Source organism: Pelmatolapia mariae, linkage group LG23 (genome assembly GCF_036321145.2).
Source record: "Pelmatolapia mariae isolate MD_Pm_ZW linkage group LG23, Pm_UMD_F_2, whole genome shotgun sequence".
NCBI classification, from domain to species: Eukaryota; Metazoa; Chordata; class Actinopteri; order Cichliformes; family Cichlidae; genus Pelmatolapia; species Pelmatolapia mariae.
The window spans coordinates 41,133,560-41,149,800 of record NC_086246.1 but is presented as its reverse complement, the minus strand read 5'-3'; the positions used below and the strand labels follow the sequence as shown (position 1 = coordinate 41,149,800).

Below are 16,241 nucleotides of genomic sequence, written 5' to 3'. Positions count from 1 at the left end.
TTTTTTATCAGTTCCCAGAGTCAGAACCAGACACGGAGAAGCTGCATTCAGCTTTTATGCTCCATATATCTGGAACAAACTCCCAGAAAGCCTCAGATCAGCTGAAACACTCAGTTTATTTAAATCCAGGTTGAAGACTCACCTATTCTCAGCTGCTTTTGAATAAAGCACCAAATCCACACTTTTAAGCTTAAATTTCAAAACTTACATTTTAACTACTGACTTTATCTACTGTTCTGATTTTATCTACTGTTCTGATTTTATCTACTGTTTTGATTTTTGATTTTAAATACTGTTTTGTTTGTTTGTTTGTTTGTTTGTTTGTTTGCTTGTCTTAATCAATTTTAAATCGTGCTTTTTATTTGTTTTTGTTTTTAATGTCTCTGTAAAGCACTTTGAATCACCTTGTTGTTGAATTGTGCTATATAAATAAACTTGCCTTGCCTTGCCTTGCCTTACAGGTGCCTGATATCCACTTACGAGGACATTATACTGCCACTGTTCTATCAAAATTTAAAACGAATGTCCTCATATGTGGATCTCATTTTTCTCATAAACAAAAATCAGGTAAAAAAAATAATGAATAAATCTGGTAATTCTTTGTTTTTACATTCATCAGGTCACAATCAGCCCAGATAGCAAAGAGAAATTAAAAATGCATGCAATGAAAGAGTTTGGGTCTTAGAGAGTTAAAGCAATGAGAATCACTGTTTAATTTTGTGTGGAAGGTTTTCTGATAATGCTGCTAAAAACACATTGTAAACCTTTGTTTCAGAGATGGGTTTGGCGTGCTCTGTTTGGCTACACTTCCTGTTTCTGGATCTTTTGGAGAAAGTTAGAACCCTCTGTTCAGGTGTTTTTCAGAAAGCAGGTAAAACTGAGCTTCCTGTCGCTGGGATTCTGCTATAATGCTGCAGCTGTCGGCAGATGTTTGTGTCTTGCAGTGAACCATCTGAATGTCTGAGGACTAAAAATCATTTTTTATTTTTGATGCATCATGAAAACAATCAGAAACTTCCCGTGCTGCTGTGTCAGATTAAAAGTCTGCAGATAAACACTGGAACTCTTTTTTTTTTCTCTAGATGAATCAGACATGTTGTCTCTGTTTTAGGCTCTAACCAACGGACTGCTGATTAGACAAGGGGAACTGCTGTCATCTTCAAGGACCAATCAGCAACAGCCATTTCTGTTGGAGCGTCTTTAGAAACCACTGCATCCCAGCTTGAGGAGAGAAACTCAGTCCCGTATTTCAGGATCTCCTGCCCTGCTGCTTGAGGTCGAGTCCTGTTTCGGAGTCAGGCACACTCACTGGTTCTCCTGGTTGGCAAATCGTCTGGCCTCCCAGAGCAGAGCTCCCTGGTTCTTATGTCGATTGACTCGAGTCGACTCCACAACCTGAAAACAGGCCAAGACGACAAGGAGTTAAGGAGACAAGGAGTAAAGGGGTTAAGGTTACAGGAGAAGCCCATACCTCGTTGTTGATCTCATCAACTGGCTGGATTCCTGCGTACTGTAAAGAAACAAACATATAAAAAATAGACTCTGTTATTATTGTGCAGTTTTAAAACCTCAGTTCCAACAGTCAGGACGCTGGTTGAACTGCAAATAAAAACAGAATGCAATGATCTGCAAATCCCATAAACTCACATTTTATCCACAATAGAGCACAAAAACACAGTAAATACTCAAAATGAGACATTTTACTGTTTCATGACAAATCTGAGCTAATGTGGAATTTGGCAGCAGCGACTTGACCTAAAAGTTGCGACGGAGCAGCAAAAGTGTGTCAAAGTCCGGCAGTGCAAAAGAAAAGATCAAAGGGAGCTGGCAGCAGGTCGGTCACGTGATCAGGTGGAAAAAGATCCTCTCAGAGAGGTGGCGCTTCTCAGAGGTTCACCAACCTGTTTCAGAATCACAGTCCTTGCTGTGAACATTTCATCAACTACACAACATGGCATCATCAGCATATTCAGTGGATCTGAGCGCAGGGATGAGGCTGTAAATCAGTATTGGATTTCTGTGATCTCCAGCTGTTCTCCTCAGCTCACAGACTGATGTTACGGAAGAGGAAACATGGACCTGTCCAGATGTGTTGCTGCCATCATATTCAACACAAGCTCATATTTTTATTCAAACATTTACCATGGTTAAACATTTTATGTGTTTTCTGTGTTCTATAGTAAATAATATATTAGTTTAATAGATTTACAGATTGTTGCATTCTGGCCTGTTTTACAGTTCACACAGACCCAGCTTTGTTGGACCTTGGTTTTTATTTTATTCACTTCCATTTTATTTGTGCAGCATCATTTCATTGACAACTTCTAAATGATCATCTTCATCATCTCCTGAAGCAGGAAGAGGCTGAAAAAACAGAAAGAGCAAAACTACTTACTGCACTCTCCTCCAGCTTCAGTTTGGCTCGATACTCCTCAAAGTCCTGTAGCAGAGTCTCCGTCAGACCTCGCACTGTTTGGGAGGGGGAGGAGGGAGAGGGAGAGGAGGAGGTCCAGGGCCGAGCCGTGATGAAGGAGACGGAGGGCAGACGGAGGGAGGGGCGAGGAGAAGACACGCTGGCTGGTTTCTCTGAAACACCGTGGAGGAAATCATGAATGACGTCATATGTGACACGCTCTGATGTCATCAGTGTTTGAACAGCAGCTGTTTCCTCCAATCATGTTTTTTTTTAATTATTTAAATGGAAACAGAACTTTAACCAGGAAACACATTTAAGGTGGAGCTTTCCAGTTTTCAGTTATATTCAGTGGAATCATTTTAATGTGGAGCTGTGGTTGTTCCTCTAACGGCCAGCAGAGGGAGCAGTAAGTAAGTCCTTTAAAGACTTCCATGTGTCTGTAGCTACTAGCTGCCTGGTAGTGTGATATCCACTAAAATGTGATCACATTTATGTGAATTCATTTATATTTAAGCTATTTTACTTTCAATGTAAGTGATATTTTCATTTGAAAATGCCCTAAATTAACTAGTGTTAACTATAGACCTGGGAACTAGTCCAGGATATTTGTAGCTGGCACTCAATTTTTGTACCAGTAGGTGGCAGTGTGAGACCATGGTTTGGCCTGTTGTTAGCAGTCAGAAGCCCATGCTCTGCGCTGTTTTATCATATTGGCAGAAGGAACGACAAACTACGTCTCCTTGTCAAATCATTTCTTTCCTGCTTGCAGGACACACATATAGCTGTCTACAGGTGCTGCCACATGGTACCTGTAACACTAGCTTCACTGTGTTTGTGCAGTTGGAGATTTTGGAGCATTTTTAATGACATCATCTGACCAATTGTATGGCTGCTGAGAGGTTACTGTACCAGCACACAGTCCAACAGGTCTAAGCTCCAGTTTGGGTGTGCAGTGAGATTTGAGGATTATAATTGGATGTTACTGAGCACTGGTTAGCAGATATCTGTGTCTGTGTGATACACCTGTACAGTCTGAGGATGCACACTGATGATGATCATGCAGCGAAACTGTTAAAACCAGGGGTTCATAAACCAATGAGTAACATCACAGAGGTTGGGTCCATCTTTTATCTACAGTCTGCTCATCATGTCTGCTGTGAGGCAGGGTTTCTTAAGATTGCGCTGCTGCAATGTTTCCCAGCGTGGATTCTCTGGATAACAGAATGTGCTGATTGGTCATCTGCTCTGATGAGCGAGTGTGTGGCTTTGGAGCAGCTGTTACTGATTGACTGAAGTGGATTTCGGTGCTCCGCTGGACTTTGATCATTTCTTTCGTTGAGTTACTCATTCTCTGATTTTATATAACAAGTTTACCTTCCTTCCTGCAGATCATTTTCACACTCCTTCAGTGGATTCCACAGACATTTAAACCTTCAGCAGCACTCTGTCTCTCTGCTCTGATCTCTGGGTCTTTTATTTTGAAGGTTTCCCCCTCAGCATCACCTGTTGTTGGTCACTTAAGTCAGAACATCACAAACTGGGTGTTTATAAACAAAAAAACCCCTGTTAGTAAAAGTTGCTTGTGAAAATCTGATCACAGCAGCAGTATGGCGTTATTTTTGTGCCACTATTCTGAGCGCACGTAAAAACAAAAAAAGTTGTTGCATCGCATTTTGAGGAGAAATTTATTTTGAGCAAAGAAAAACTAAATTTGAGTGAACAAAGAGAGACCAAAGAGAGACCAAAACAGGCAATCAGTTTTTGCATCCAAGTCTGTGATTGGTTGGTTTTGTGGCACAAATATAACAGTCTACAGAAAGAGTTGAACGCGCAGGGAGCAGAGATGTTGAGAGTGCAAGCGACACACTGCGAACAGGTCCGCAGAGATCTGAGCAAGAACAAATGCAAAAAACTGAGCAAGAGGGGCTGTTACTGTGTGTTTCTATGGATAATAGCAAACACTGAAATAAATTTTTTGCACGCAGCAATGAATGAATTTTGTTCGCTCAAAATGTAGCTTTTCTTTGGTCAAAATAAATTTCTCCTCAAAATACAACACTTGTAAAGAAAATGTTTACATGCGCTCAAATTTTTTTTACGTGCACTCAGAATAGTGGCACAAAAATAACGCCATACAGCACCAGGTGGACAGAGGAACGGCAGACTGAAACAAACCCTGAAAACTACAAACTAATGATAGTGATGAGCTGGAGGAAACTGTATAACATCCTGCTTGTCCTGAGTATGGATACATGTGAGCCTCACAGCTTTTCTTTGTGTTTTGTTTTTTTACTACTTCATTTGTTGTCTTTGCTCTGTTTGAATAAAGCTTTAAATAGTTCTTTTGAAGAACATCTGAGAATAGCTAAGCGCAAATATGGTTATAGGTTACTGTTTGGCTTTCTGGACATTTCCACATATTTGACTTTTAAACCTGCTGATTAATTTAAACTAACAGTGATGAGATGTGTTTAATCTTCAGTCAGTCACTGTGACCGCTGCTCCACACATCGTCCCGAAACATAATCATTAAAGCAACAGAGCAGGGTTACTGTGAAACAGCATATTTCAACCCAAACCATCTTTTCCTAAACCTAACCGAGCGCATTTTAGAGCCTTGAGCTGAACGTGAAGCACAGCAGGGGTCAATGTGGGCCTCCTGGGAGGTTTTACTACTGCACCTGATGCGTCACTCAGACACCATTGGACCAACAACAGTGTTACATGGGTTTAATAAGGCCGGTGAAGGTTAGAGTCTGACCATACATGGCCACCATCTCATGTCAGAGTTTTAATGATGTCATAGTGTGATGAGTTTTTCCTTCAGACCGAGTGCTGGTGTGGACTCTGAGGAGGAACCGGGTTTGAGTCCAGGCCTGCTGGGGGGTGCCTCTGTTCAGACTCATAAACACCTCTGAAACACTGAGTCAGCAAATTCTCCCATGAGCCACTCTGATGTGATTGGGTAGGTTCAGTCCTCTTTCTAATATTTGGTGAACATTGGGCCTCGGAGAGGTGTGTTAGTGTTACCGCTGGACAATAAACTCACAAACCAAAGCACAGGCTCTGTTTAAGGCAGCAGCCAATCTCCCTGAGAGGAAACACTCTTTCAATCGTGGTTTGGTATGGGTCGAGTTAACATGGACTCTTTCAGGGCCCAAAGCTTCTCTTCCATCGTCTAAACCTAGCTAACATACCATTGGTTGTTTTGACAGTGAATGACAGGCGGAAGATATGTGGTTGGTTACAAACAGGTGAAAATAGTTTTCCTTCAAAGATTATTGAGTAACAGCTAAGTCCTGTTCCTGCCGGAGTGGTGAACTTTGACCTGAAAACAGCCTCGAAAGTCATATTTGGTCCTAAGCTGAAATTTATGTGGAGTCTTTCCTGAGATATCGAAGGACTAAAATCTAATGAGGTCTGGAAACATCAAAGAACGTTTAGATGTGATTGGACTGTCAGAACAAACTGACATTGAGAGTTATGGGGCACTTTGAGTTTGCTGTGATCGGGTCAACAGTACGTACCTGTTTTTATCGGCGGGTAGAACTGACTGACGGCCTTCTGGGTCGCTTGTTCCACCAGAGGAGCTGGAGAGAACAGCTGCTGTTTGGCTTCCTCCCTGGACTCCCTCAGCTCCTGCTCCCTTCTCAGAGCCTCCTCAATTTCCTTCTCAATGAAGTCTGGAGCTCCTCTTCCTCTACACTGCAGGCCAGTGGACTTCAAGCTCTCCCTCCAGGACTGAAGGGCTGTTTCACTTTGAGGTGTCAATGCTGGGGAGGCAGTAGAGGAAAAGGAAAACACTTGATCCTGGTCAAGACGTCTTCTGTCCTGGACCCCAGAGTCTATCTCGATCAAGGAAGAGGGAACCGGGCTCATCTGTTTTCGTTCTTCAGGGTGTCGATGAGGACAGCAAGGAGATGGAAAGACTTCACTTGTTTCAGACTCAGGCTGGCTGCTCTCCTCTGTCAACCTGTCCTTGTTTCGTGGCTCCGACTGACTTCTAGTCTCTTCGATATTCTGAGAAGGATCAAGCTTATTCTGGTTCTCGTTTTTGACCTCTCCCTGGACGATGAAGCTCACTCGAGTCTTCTCTTTCATTTTGATCGGTGCTGGTCGTGGTTGTAAGCGTTTGGTTTTGATCTCAACCATCTGTCCCCAACTGTCACTAAGCTTCAGGCCTCGAGAGCGGCGCAGGTTCTCCTCACGTTCCTGGATTAACCGAATCTCCCGTTCAATTGGGGTCTCACAAGCACTAGTGGACTTGATGGGTCTGTTCAGCTGCTGTACGTTATCGTTGAACACCCCATCATCGCTGACATAGCCACCACCCACCTCCCCTGATAGCTCCTCCAGTCCAGAATCCAGGTCATCAAACACGCTGCTTTGTCTGCTCAAACGTTCCTCAGTCTGGAACACTATCACCTTCTTCTGTCGATATGCTTCATCTTCTTCAGGTGCTTTAAACTGTGCTGCGTTGTTACTTGTCTCCACCTTCTTTGGTGTGGTTACATCAAGATCTGGCCACAAATATGACTTCAGGTGTGTTCTTGGGGACTTCAGAGGACTGGACGGAGCCTTCAGCCGGTCCTGCTCCAACTTCAGAAACTGTTGTCGGACTGTGTTGAAGTTGATCTGCTCCTTGTCGATGGTTCCGGGCTCAGCAGGACGAGGCGGTTCTGGTCTGGAACTGACTGGCTTGTAGCTTAAACTGAAACCTTCTATCAGTTTGTTTGTAGACTGGCTCAGGTCCTCCTGGGAGCTCAGCTGGTCCTGAAACCCAGCACTCTTCTTGGGAGCTTGGGTACGAATGATCTCTTTGCGAAACTCCTTCTCCTCTTCCTCACCAACCACTCTGATTCCGTTGTTTGCATCGACCTTGTACTGCAGGTCTCCGTTGCTCTCTGAGAATAGACTCTCGGGCTTCTTGCTGCTTGTGTAGGTCTGTAGTTTGAAGCCCTTCTCTTGCTTCAGGGTGGCCAGCATAGCCTGGCGCTGTGGTGAGACCATCCAGGCTTCATTCAGCTCAGCCTCAGGGCTTGCTGGATCTTCCACAAAGGAGTAAAACCCACAATGAGAGCCTGAGCTGCTGCCAGGGCTGCTGGGACTGCTGGGTTGCCACTCGTCACTGGAGTTTCCCCCATCAGGCGACACGGCAATCTGCCGGGCCTGAACCACAACATCCTGAAACTCGTCACCCTGCTGGGAGGAGACGACTACGCAAGGCTGACTGTGTGAAACTGAGATGCTCCTAAAGGCGGTGTCCAGGTCATTTGGACCTGGGGCCGGTACAGCAATGGTGCGTAGGTCTGATGGTTGGAGCGTGGGGGACAGAGGCTTTAAAACCCAATTCTTTGGAGTGCTGTCCATGGCTGCAGGTGGTGTGGCAGAGCCAGCGGGTGACAGAGGTTCTGACAGATGGTGATGAACAGAACTCGACTGAGAAGATGGAAAAGTCAAAACATCCTGATGGTTGCCCGCCGAAAGTCTCTGAAACAACAGGGAGAAAATAATGGTTACTGTGGCAACCACAGAGGACAGCAATAGGGACAGGACAGTTTCTCTAGTAACAGGAATCAATATGGAGGGCTGATTGGTTGCATTGGAAACATCCAGTTCAACTCAGTTTTATCTATATAGTGCCAAAGCACAACAATGGTTTCCTCAGTGCACTTTACGTTGTAAAGTACAAAACCCGCAGTGAACATAAGGGGTGAAAAGACTCAGATCCATCCAAACATGGAGCAGGAAGCTGAGACAGGAGGTCACAGCAGACCGTTTATCATTAGCTTAGCGAAAACTATGGGGTCAGACTGGAACATATTCTTGAACAGAAGAGATTTAGAAAATCTCAAACCTGATGGAGCAGGTGGGTGGAGCTGCTGTGACCACTTAAAGAAGTTTATCAAATCCATAAACCTCAGAGCAAACCCTGAGCTTTGGAGCCACAGGGACTCATTGACCTCATCATTAGGAATGTGTTTTATATGAACGTTGTCACTAAACACGAGACACAGACAGGAAATGAGGAGAAGCAGAACTGATCCACTAATCACTTCCTGTACTTTTCTCTGTACATTCACTAAGTGTGCCGGATTTATCCAGCTGGGGGGCTGGTTCAGGGCCCTGGGGCACATGTTTGACTGTGGCATGTCTGACCTGAACTGGGATCAGCAGCTGAGTTTTTATGGAGGAAATTTAACTGAATCCAAGGAATGATGGATCAGTGATAACGTTTACAGCGACTCTCGTAAAAGACAGACTGAAGTCATGTGACCGTTTACGGGAAGGCAGCTCGTCTGTTGTCATGAACTCTAATAATTAATCCACCATGGGATATAAAACAGATAAAGTTCAGTGGCGTGTAGAAATCAGAGCTGCTCGGATAAAGGTGGAGGTCAGAGGGTTATAAACCTGCAGCAGTTCAAAGTTCAAAAGCTGACAAAGATGTAAAAAGACCTGTTAGCACGGAGAACTGCGGCTCAGAGCTGTCAGCTGAGCGTGCCAGGGTTACAGGTACACACACACCTGAGTGCAGGACATCAGGTCAGGTGTGCTCCTCACCTGTCACAGAAATGCAGCTCTGTGTCTCTGAGCTGAGTCGGGACTCAGACCAGCAGTGACGGCCATCTATAATCTTTAGTCCGTGCAGGCTGGGAATGCTATGAGGTGCTCAGAGACAACATTTCTTCTTATTCTTTGTCATTCCAGCGTTTCCTGCTGTCAGGGACTCTTTATGCTACCATCTCCTCACACCTGAGTGCCCCTGAAAGAGCTTAAGAAATCACTTCAGCACTCAGTAGCTGCTCTGATACCCCTGTGGGCAGTTATGTGGGCATCTGCAAACTTTTACTCCGTCACGCCACTGGAACAGACCGGCCTTTCAGAGGGCCTCTTCTGGTCCCTGGGCCTGTTATTTTATTCCCTGGTATAAAGTCTTCTTTCACCTGTTTGTGCAGAAATTCACCAGCCAAACACGAGCCCCAGATGACACTCGACTGATTCCTGGAGTGTTCCAGACAGCGGTGGCCTCAGAGCACCCTCCTGTCTGAGCATGCCTGATAAGCGGCTCCTCCTGCAGACAAGCCGCTGCTGTCACCTGATAACATGTCCGACTGTTTGGAGACCACCCATAGACACAGAAACTGATCCTCGGGGGGCAGGGCTGTAAAACTTTGTGTTTCGGGTGCTTTCAAGAAGTAACCGAGTCCTGGTCATGTGACGATCAATAACTAATAATAAGGCAGCAGCAGTATTCAATAAAAACTCTCCTTCACACCTTGGATTCAGAAAAGTGGCGCTCCCAGTCTCATCACTAGTCAATGATTATAAATATCATTAATTAAAGATGTTATTGATTACAGTTGTTACTGATTAAAGATCCGATTGATCGTGTAAAGGTAGATCTGAGCTGATTTCTTACCTCTGATCAGTTTTCTGCCTGCTGCACAGCCTGAAGAACAACTGACTGATGTGCCAAAGGTCACTGAATGCCCACTCACAGGCCCCGCCCCTAAAGCAATGCCCCGCCCCCCCAGAGACCAGTCTATAATGATATTCCTAACAGGCAGTAGCAGCCTGTGAGTGTTTTATGGTAAGACGTAGAGACGCTGACGGACAGGAGAGTGGCCGCAGCTCGTGATCCACGCTGGATCATCAAACTGAAGGCTTCACTCCTGCTCGTAAGAGCACTCCCTGCTGCCCCCCTCAGCTGAACAGCAGCTTCTGTAACACAACAAGAAGTAATGCAATCACACCACTCTGACCTCTGACCCTGGGGACAGAAAGTGCATGTCTCACCTTCGTCTCCTGGTCCAGACTGTGACACAGAACCTGCCAGGGAGGTGTGTACCTGAACATCCTGCCGGTCTGAACTGGATCTGACCAGTTCTGGTTTTGGATGATGATGTTAGTCAGACTCACCTGGTCAGCAGGAACCAATCACCACAAGCCCTGAAGCAACAGTAATATAAATAGGAAGTTACTAAGGAGCTGTACCTTTTCAAAATAAAGCGATCAGAAAATTATGGATTTGTTTATGTTCTTAATTGCAAAAATATAAAAATATAAGAAACAGATTTGTCAAACAGATCATCTATTTTGTTTTGTGGTGATAAATCTGTAGATGTTGCTGTACTAACTGCTTAGATACCAGGTTATTTTATATAGTTTTAAATTATGATTGGCGTATATGATTTTTGATCTTGTCCATAAGCGTATGACTACATGTCCAGTCTAATCGGTCTAATTATGGCTGATTTTATTCTTTTCTTTGTTCAGACTGTTCTGAATAATCATTCATATATTTGCTGTAATGTGTGGGGGTCTTTGCCTTTTGATGACATCACCCTGCAGGTGTTACACAGCTTCCCTCAGGTGTTGATTGATTTAAACCTTGGGATGGTTTGTAATCCTGATGCTTACTGGAGTTTTATTTTTTTGAAATGTAAAAAATGTTTCTCAAATTTTACTAATACCAATATTTTTAACTTATAAGGGCACCTTATGTAAGTGAGAGCAGCATTTCATGACTCATGAGATTAATCATCATCAATTTCACTGTAATTTTTCTTTTCCACAATAATTAGTTAACACAATAAAACATACCTTTCAGCATTTCATGCATTTTTAAACTGTGTTTGTTGAGACCTGGAATGTCTTTAAGGCACTTTGGATCACCACCTGTAGTTTAAATGTGCTACAGGCTGTAAATAAAATAAATGTGAAGGTTCAGCTGTTTATCATAGTGCATGTTTGAAGTATATCTTCTCATTTCCAAAAATGAGAAATGTGAATGGGAGGCAGAGGACAGGACTAAAGATGCACCTGTGTGGCACACCTGTGCTCCGGATTAGGGTTAATAAGGTGTGGCCTCCCATCCTGGCATTCTGGGCCTATATATGATCCATGTGCTCAGTAAAGAGTTCAAGCGGTCACCTTATTAACCAGTTTGTTGGGCTGAACACAGAGCTCAAATCAACAAACAGCATCCGTACAGGTGTGCTGATACAGGTGTGTAAGGACTGTGTCTTGTCTCTCACAGATGTTTTGTAGACCAGCTGGACAACAGTCGTTTGGACAGGTGACAACTGGTGAGCTGGCACAATGATGGCTGACTTGAGGTTTTCAAACCAGACATAACAGCAAAAACAACAGCAGCAGCTTGAAGACAGCTGGACGCAATCGGTCATGTGATCAGCTGGGCAGTCAATAAGAAGCTGCAGTATTTATCAGATGTTAAAATCCGTTTTTATTACTAAGACACACAGAGATTAACTCAGAACTGAAAAACATGTTTCTGTTCTTTCTTCTTGACAGGAAATTGTAAACATACGAGTGATATCATGAGTAAATATCATTTGTTTGTTTTCTGTTTGTGTAAACAGCTTTAACCAGTCATATTGTCTGACTGCCAGAGGAGGGCGGGCTAATACTATTTACATTTCACAACATCATCAAACCCGCTAATAAATTAAACCCGTCATCAGTCACATGATTAGAGATTGGACACACAGGTAGATGATGTCATCATGATGTCACACAAGTAAGAATAAAGAGAGGAAAACAGAATGTGGACTCACCCTGCAGTCGCCGACAGACAACTGATCCACGCCAACGCTGTGTGTGAGAGAGTGTGTGAGTGTGTGTGTGTGTGTGTGTGTGTGTGTGTGTGCTGGTCTCTATGACTCTGTGAGGACATGCCGCCTGGTCCTTACTTCATGTCAGACCTTCAGAGGACTGAGTTCAGGATCAGGCTTAGGTTTAGGTTTGGGCTCAGGTTCCAGGTGGTTTATTCTTCGAGTCTGTTTAATATTCAGAGTTTGGAGGTTTTTCAGTCATTCAATTTTAACATCAGGAGCTTCTGAATAAATTCTGTTCAGATCAAAAAGTTTAAAAATAAAAAGCAGGTTGTGTTGTTTTTACTGTGAATCAGATGTGTAACAGGAGCTCTAAAGATGTGTTCAGCTGCGATTCCCAGACAAAAGCTGACTTTTGAAAATAACTTTTAAAATAAATTCGACATCAACCCTCTGGTGGGTCAAACTGATACTGCACTGTGGGAGTCAGAAGGGTAAGGTCATCAAAATGTTAACCACTGGATTTAAGATATATTTCTGAAATTTCTAAATTAGCTGCTTCCTTCCTCCTTCAATCAGATAAAAAAAAAAAATAGCAGATTTGAGAGTTTGAGGAAAGTTTCTAAGAGCAAGTGTGCAAAAAAAAGGAGCCAACAAAGCTCCAAGCAGCAGAAACAGACGTAGAAGAGATAAGGAGCTTCTACAGTCATAATTCATCCACATCAGTCGCACTTCAAGATGCAGCTGGTATCAGAACAAGTCAATGTTAGTTTGTTTTAAAATTATTATTCTGAAGATAAATCAGCCTCTTTGGAAAATGGAGGGACCCAACTGTCATATCTACAGATCTGCCGCCTCTCTCCACAGAAAGACACAGTAACAGTAGTCACAACAACACAAACAGGCAAAGCTTAGTCATTCATTTTTATCGTATTTTTAATTTGGTAGTTGTTTTGATCTGTGTTGTTCAGCACTTTGGTCTGCCTGGTGTGTTCTTAAAGTGCTATACAAATAAACGATGATGATGATGATTCATGTACTTATATTCACAGAGTCTAGATGGCGAGGTTTCAATAACCTAGATGGCGAGGTTATTTAAACCTCACCATCTAGACTCTCACAGAGAAGATCAGCTGATGAATTTCACAGATTTCCTGAACTTTTTATCTGTTCAAGTTTGTTGGATATTCTTTATTTAACCAGTTCTTAGCCATTGCTTCCTCACTTGCAGGTTGTATTTTTAAGAAGTATTGATCTTGTTTTTTGAGTTCATTCGAGTGGCGATATAAAAAAGACTAAAATCAGGTTAACCTGTGGGCTGATTATTGAAATCATCAGTGTTGCCAAGAAGAACCCACAGGACAGTTCCAGAAAGCATGAAATTCGTCAGCAAACATGTTCTCTAACAGTGACCAGACTCAGGTATTTCATGCTGTTTTATTCTTACAGTAATTAAAAACCCGAAAGAGTCACGTTTGTTAACAAGGACCCCAAATGCAGACACACAGTAAGCCACAATAAACTAATCAGGATGCAAGAGTGGACGACAGTATAACAAGGCGACGAGGACACACAAATTGAGGGTATAAATGCAGGCAGAGGTATTCAGGGAAAGTAAAACTGAATACTAGATACATGTGAGGTTATGGTTAAATCAGCTGTAGAGAAATATTAGCCTTATCCTCCCTCGGGGATTACTAACTGCACAGTTCAAAGAATAAATGTTTTAATTGTGCAGGAACTGTATTTGTGTGTTTGCATTCACATGGACCAGTTTAAAACGGTCCTGGCAACGCAGTGTGTCCCAGGACCTCACTCAGCCACAAAAACCAACGTGTGTGTGTTTCAGTGTTGCTGAGCAGCAGAATTTATCAGGAATGCTGCTGACCAACAGAAACACACACACACACACAGAGTGAACACATGGAATTTGGAGTTATTTTACTTTGTTTTTTGTGAGTTTTTTTGGTTTTAAATCTTTCCTTAAAGTCAAGTTTGTAGTTGTCATTGTCTGAAAATTAGTGTTTAATCAGTTAGTTTAAGCGGTTCATCACAATAACAATAAAACACCAATTCAGACACTCAGGCTGCCACACACATTCGACTAAATACAGTGAAACTGCAGAGACTGTAGGTCCATAAAGTCTGACCCCATCCTGCACATTCTTAAAGTGCATCTTTAAAAAACTAATTTCTGTTATTTGGCTTTAAATAACAGAAACCCAGAGTCACAGTTGCTGCTATATATTGTCTCTGATATTTGTGTGTGTGTGTGCAGCCCGCATGCACAGGGTCAAACTTCACTTGTGAACTAATCAGGGAATAACGGGGTGAAAACACAACCTGCTTCACTGTCAGCAGGTACTGTCTCCTGCAGTGGGCGACACTGAGCCTCATTCTGCAGGTTACTAAGACAACAGCAGGAGGCTGCAGAGCATGCAGACGCTGCTGAGTGAAATAAATCCCTCCGTTCTCCATCTGAGCTTGTTTTTATCTTCCTCAGAGTCTCAAACACAGCACTCTGCTGGAAAACCTCTGTGAAGTCACAGACCCACCAAGACAAACCCTCGATCTTCCACTCGGCTCCAGAAATGCTCAAAAGATCAAATAAAAACAGAAAAAGCAGCAACGTGTTCAACCCCGCCCTAAATCCTTCCTGCTTCCTGCTCCTCTCTGACCTTAACGGGAACATTATCTCCAAAACAAACATGTTTTATTTAGTCTTGAGACCATAAACTCACCAGGAAAGAGTTCACTGAGCTCAAAGATCATCTGATGAGGAGACTCATTTCCTCACAGACTTCTATCCAATCAGAGCAGAGTCGTTGCCCCCAGGACGTCAGACAGACCCACACTCTGTGTGTGAAACATGACGACCTGATGAATTTCAGACACAAGCTGATGATCTGATAATGTTTCAATACTGATCTGTAGCAGCAGATATGAACCTGGTTTTAACCCTGACCCTGTTTCAAGAGCTTTCTCTATCAGACATCGAATCGCTGAAATCATGATCAGCTGTGAGGAGTCTGAAGAAAGAATGAGGGCATGTTTTCAGGCTATAAATAAAACTGGATGTAAGGTCCATCCTTGTGTGTGAACTTCTCAAGTCAAGTGGCTTTATTGTCATTCCCACCATGTGCAGTGGTACAGTACACAGTGAAAGGAGACAACATTCCTCCAAGACCATGGTGCTACATATAACAGACACTCAACACAGGACTACATAAAGTGCAAGTGTGCAAAAAAAACTAAACAAAGACAGAAACTATACAGACACAGCAGTGCAATAGAAAAGTGCAACAATGACAGTGGGTTGTGCAAAAACTAACTTGATGTATTGAGGGGTGTGTGTGTGTGTGTATGAGATTGTGCAAATAAGTGTTTGTGTAGCTGAGATATAGTCACAGTGAACTTTTTTCAAACTGCATTGTATATATTTTATTTTTCATTACTTAAATGGAATTTTTGTAATACCAAGGTTCCACTGTTGTAGTGGGACTTTAATCAGTGGGACACTGCTAGGAAACATGTTGCATGTGTGGTGGGTTCCCAGCCAGAGTCGCATGGACTCCACACTGGTAAGGCACATTCTCTGTAGCTTGTCTCCCTGTACTAAATTATAAATTTAAGTTCGGTGTATTTTGCTTTACTAAGTATTAGTTCTTAGGGCTAAAAGTCCCCAAAGTACCAAAGTGATGGAAACTGCCTTTTATCATTATACCACCTATTTATGTGTTTTTCACTTGTGCTAAACAGGGAGGTCTGCTGCTGCATTTTGTCTTTTAGGCATATGTAAATAGCCCCCCCCCCCCACCCCACCCCAAGCAGTCTGGCTCCTGAGGACCACACTGCCCTCCTCGACACTGGACTCTCTTCTCCACACACTTCTTGGACTACATAACACTGTCCTCTCACTCCCGATACTTGCACTATGCTGTATTGCACTGTTTGACTCTGTCTGTGTACTATTGTACTTATTTATTCTTGTTCTTTTCTGTTCCTATTCTATTACTATTCAAGTACAACACTGTTGTACTTCTAATTATTATTTTATCTTATTCCTGTATAGTTGTGTATATATTTATATTTTATTTTTTTCAGTTTATTTTTACAGTTTGCACCTTTGATCTAGGAGGATGATATTTCGTCCCACTGTGTACTTGAGTCTATATTGTTGGGTTGACAATAAAACTCTACTTGACTTGACTTAAATGTTAGAGTCATGTATAGATTTTGTTTTATGT

At 42.9% G+C, this 16,241-nt stretch overlaps 1 protein-coding gene across 2 annotated transcripts; it reads right to left on the bottom strand.

Annotated features, from left to right (window-relative positions):
* Window positions 1-689: 689 nt before the first annotated feature.
* On the bottom strand, window positions 690-12,035 carry misp (mitotic spindle positioning). 2 transcript variants are annotated; one of them, XM_063466322.1, is made up of 6 exons: window positions 11,998-12,035; window positions 10,217-10,369; window positions 5,944-7,906; window positions 2,396-2,586; window positions 1,472-1,510; window positions 690-1,395 (listed from the first exon to the last, which is right to left on the bottom strand). In XM_063466322.1, the coding sequence occupies exons 2-6, from the start codon at window positions 10,274-10,276 to the stop codon at window positions 1,306-1,308; spliced, it is 2,343 nt and encodes a 780-aa protein (XP_063322392.1). In that variant the 5' UTR covers window positions 10,277-10,369; window positions 11,998-12,035; the 3' UTR covers window positions 690-1,305. The 2 variants fall into 2 exon arrangements, with proteins under 2 accessions (XP_063322392.1, XP_063322393.1); XM_063466323.1 differs by lacking the exons at window positions 10,217-10,369; window positions 11,998-12,035 and adding an exon at window positions 9,840-9,948.
* Window positions 12,036-16,241: the final 4,206 nt, after the last annotated feature.

Coding starts and splice junctions, on each gene's coding strand:
- misp (XM_063466322.1), bottom strand. CDS start 10,276: ATGTTCAGGTACACACCTCCCTGGCAGGTTCTGTGTCACAGTCTGGAC. Junction 7,907..10,216: donor GTCTGGACCAGGAGACGAAG/GTGAGACATGCA, acceptor CTGTTGTTTCAG/AGACTTTCGGCGGGCAACCA. Junction 1,511..2,395: donor TGAAGCTGGAGGAGAGTGCA/GTAAGTAGTTTT, acceptor GTTTCTTTACAG/TACGCAGGAATCCAGCCAGT.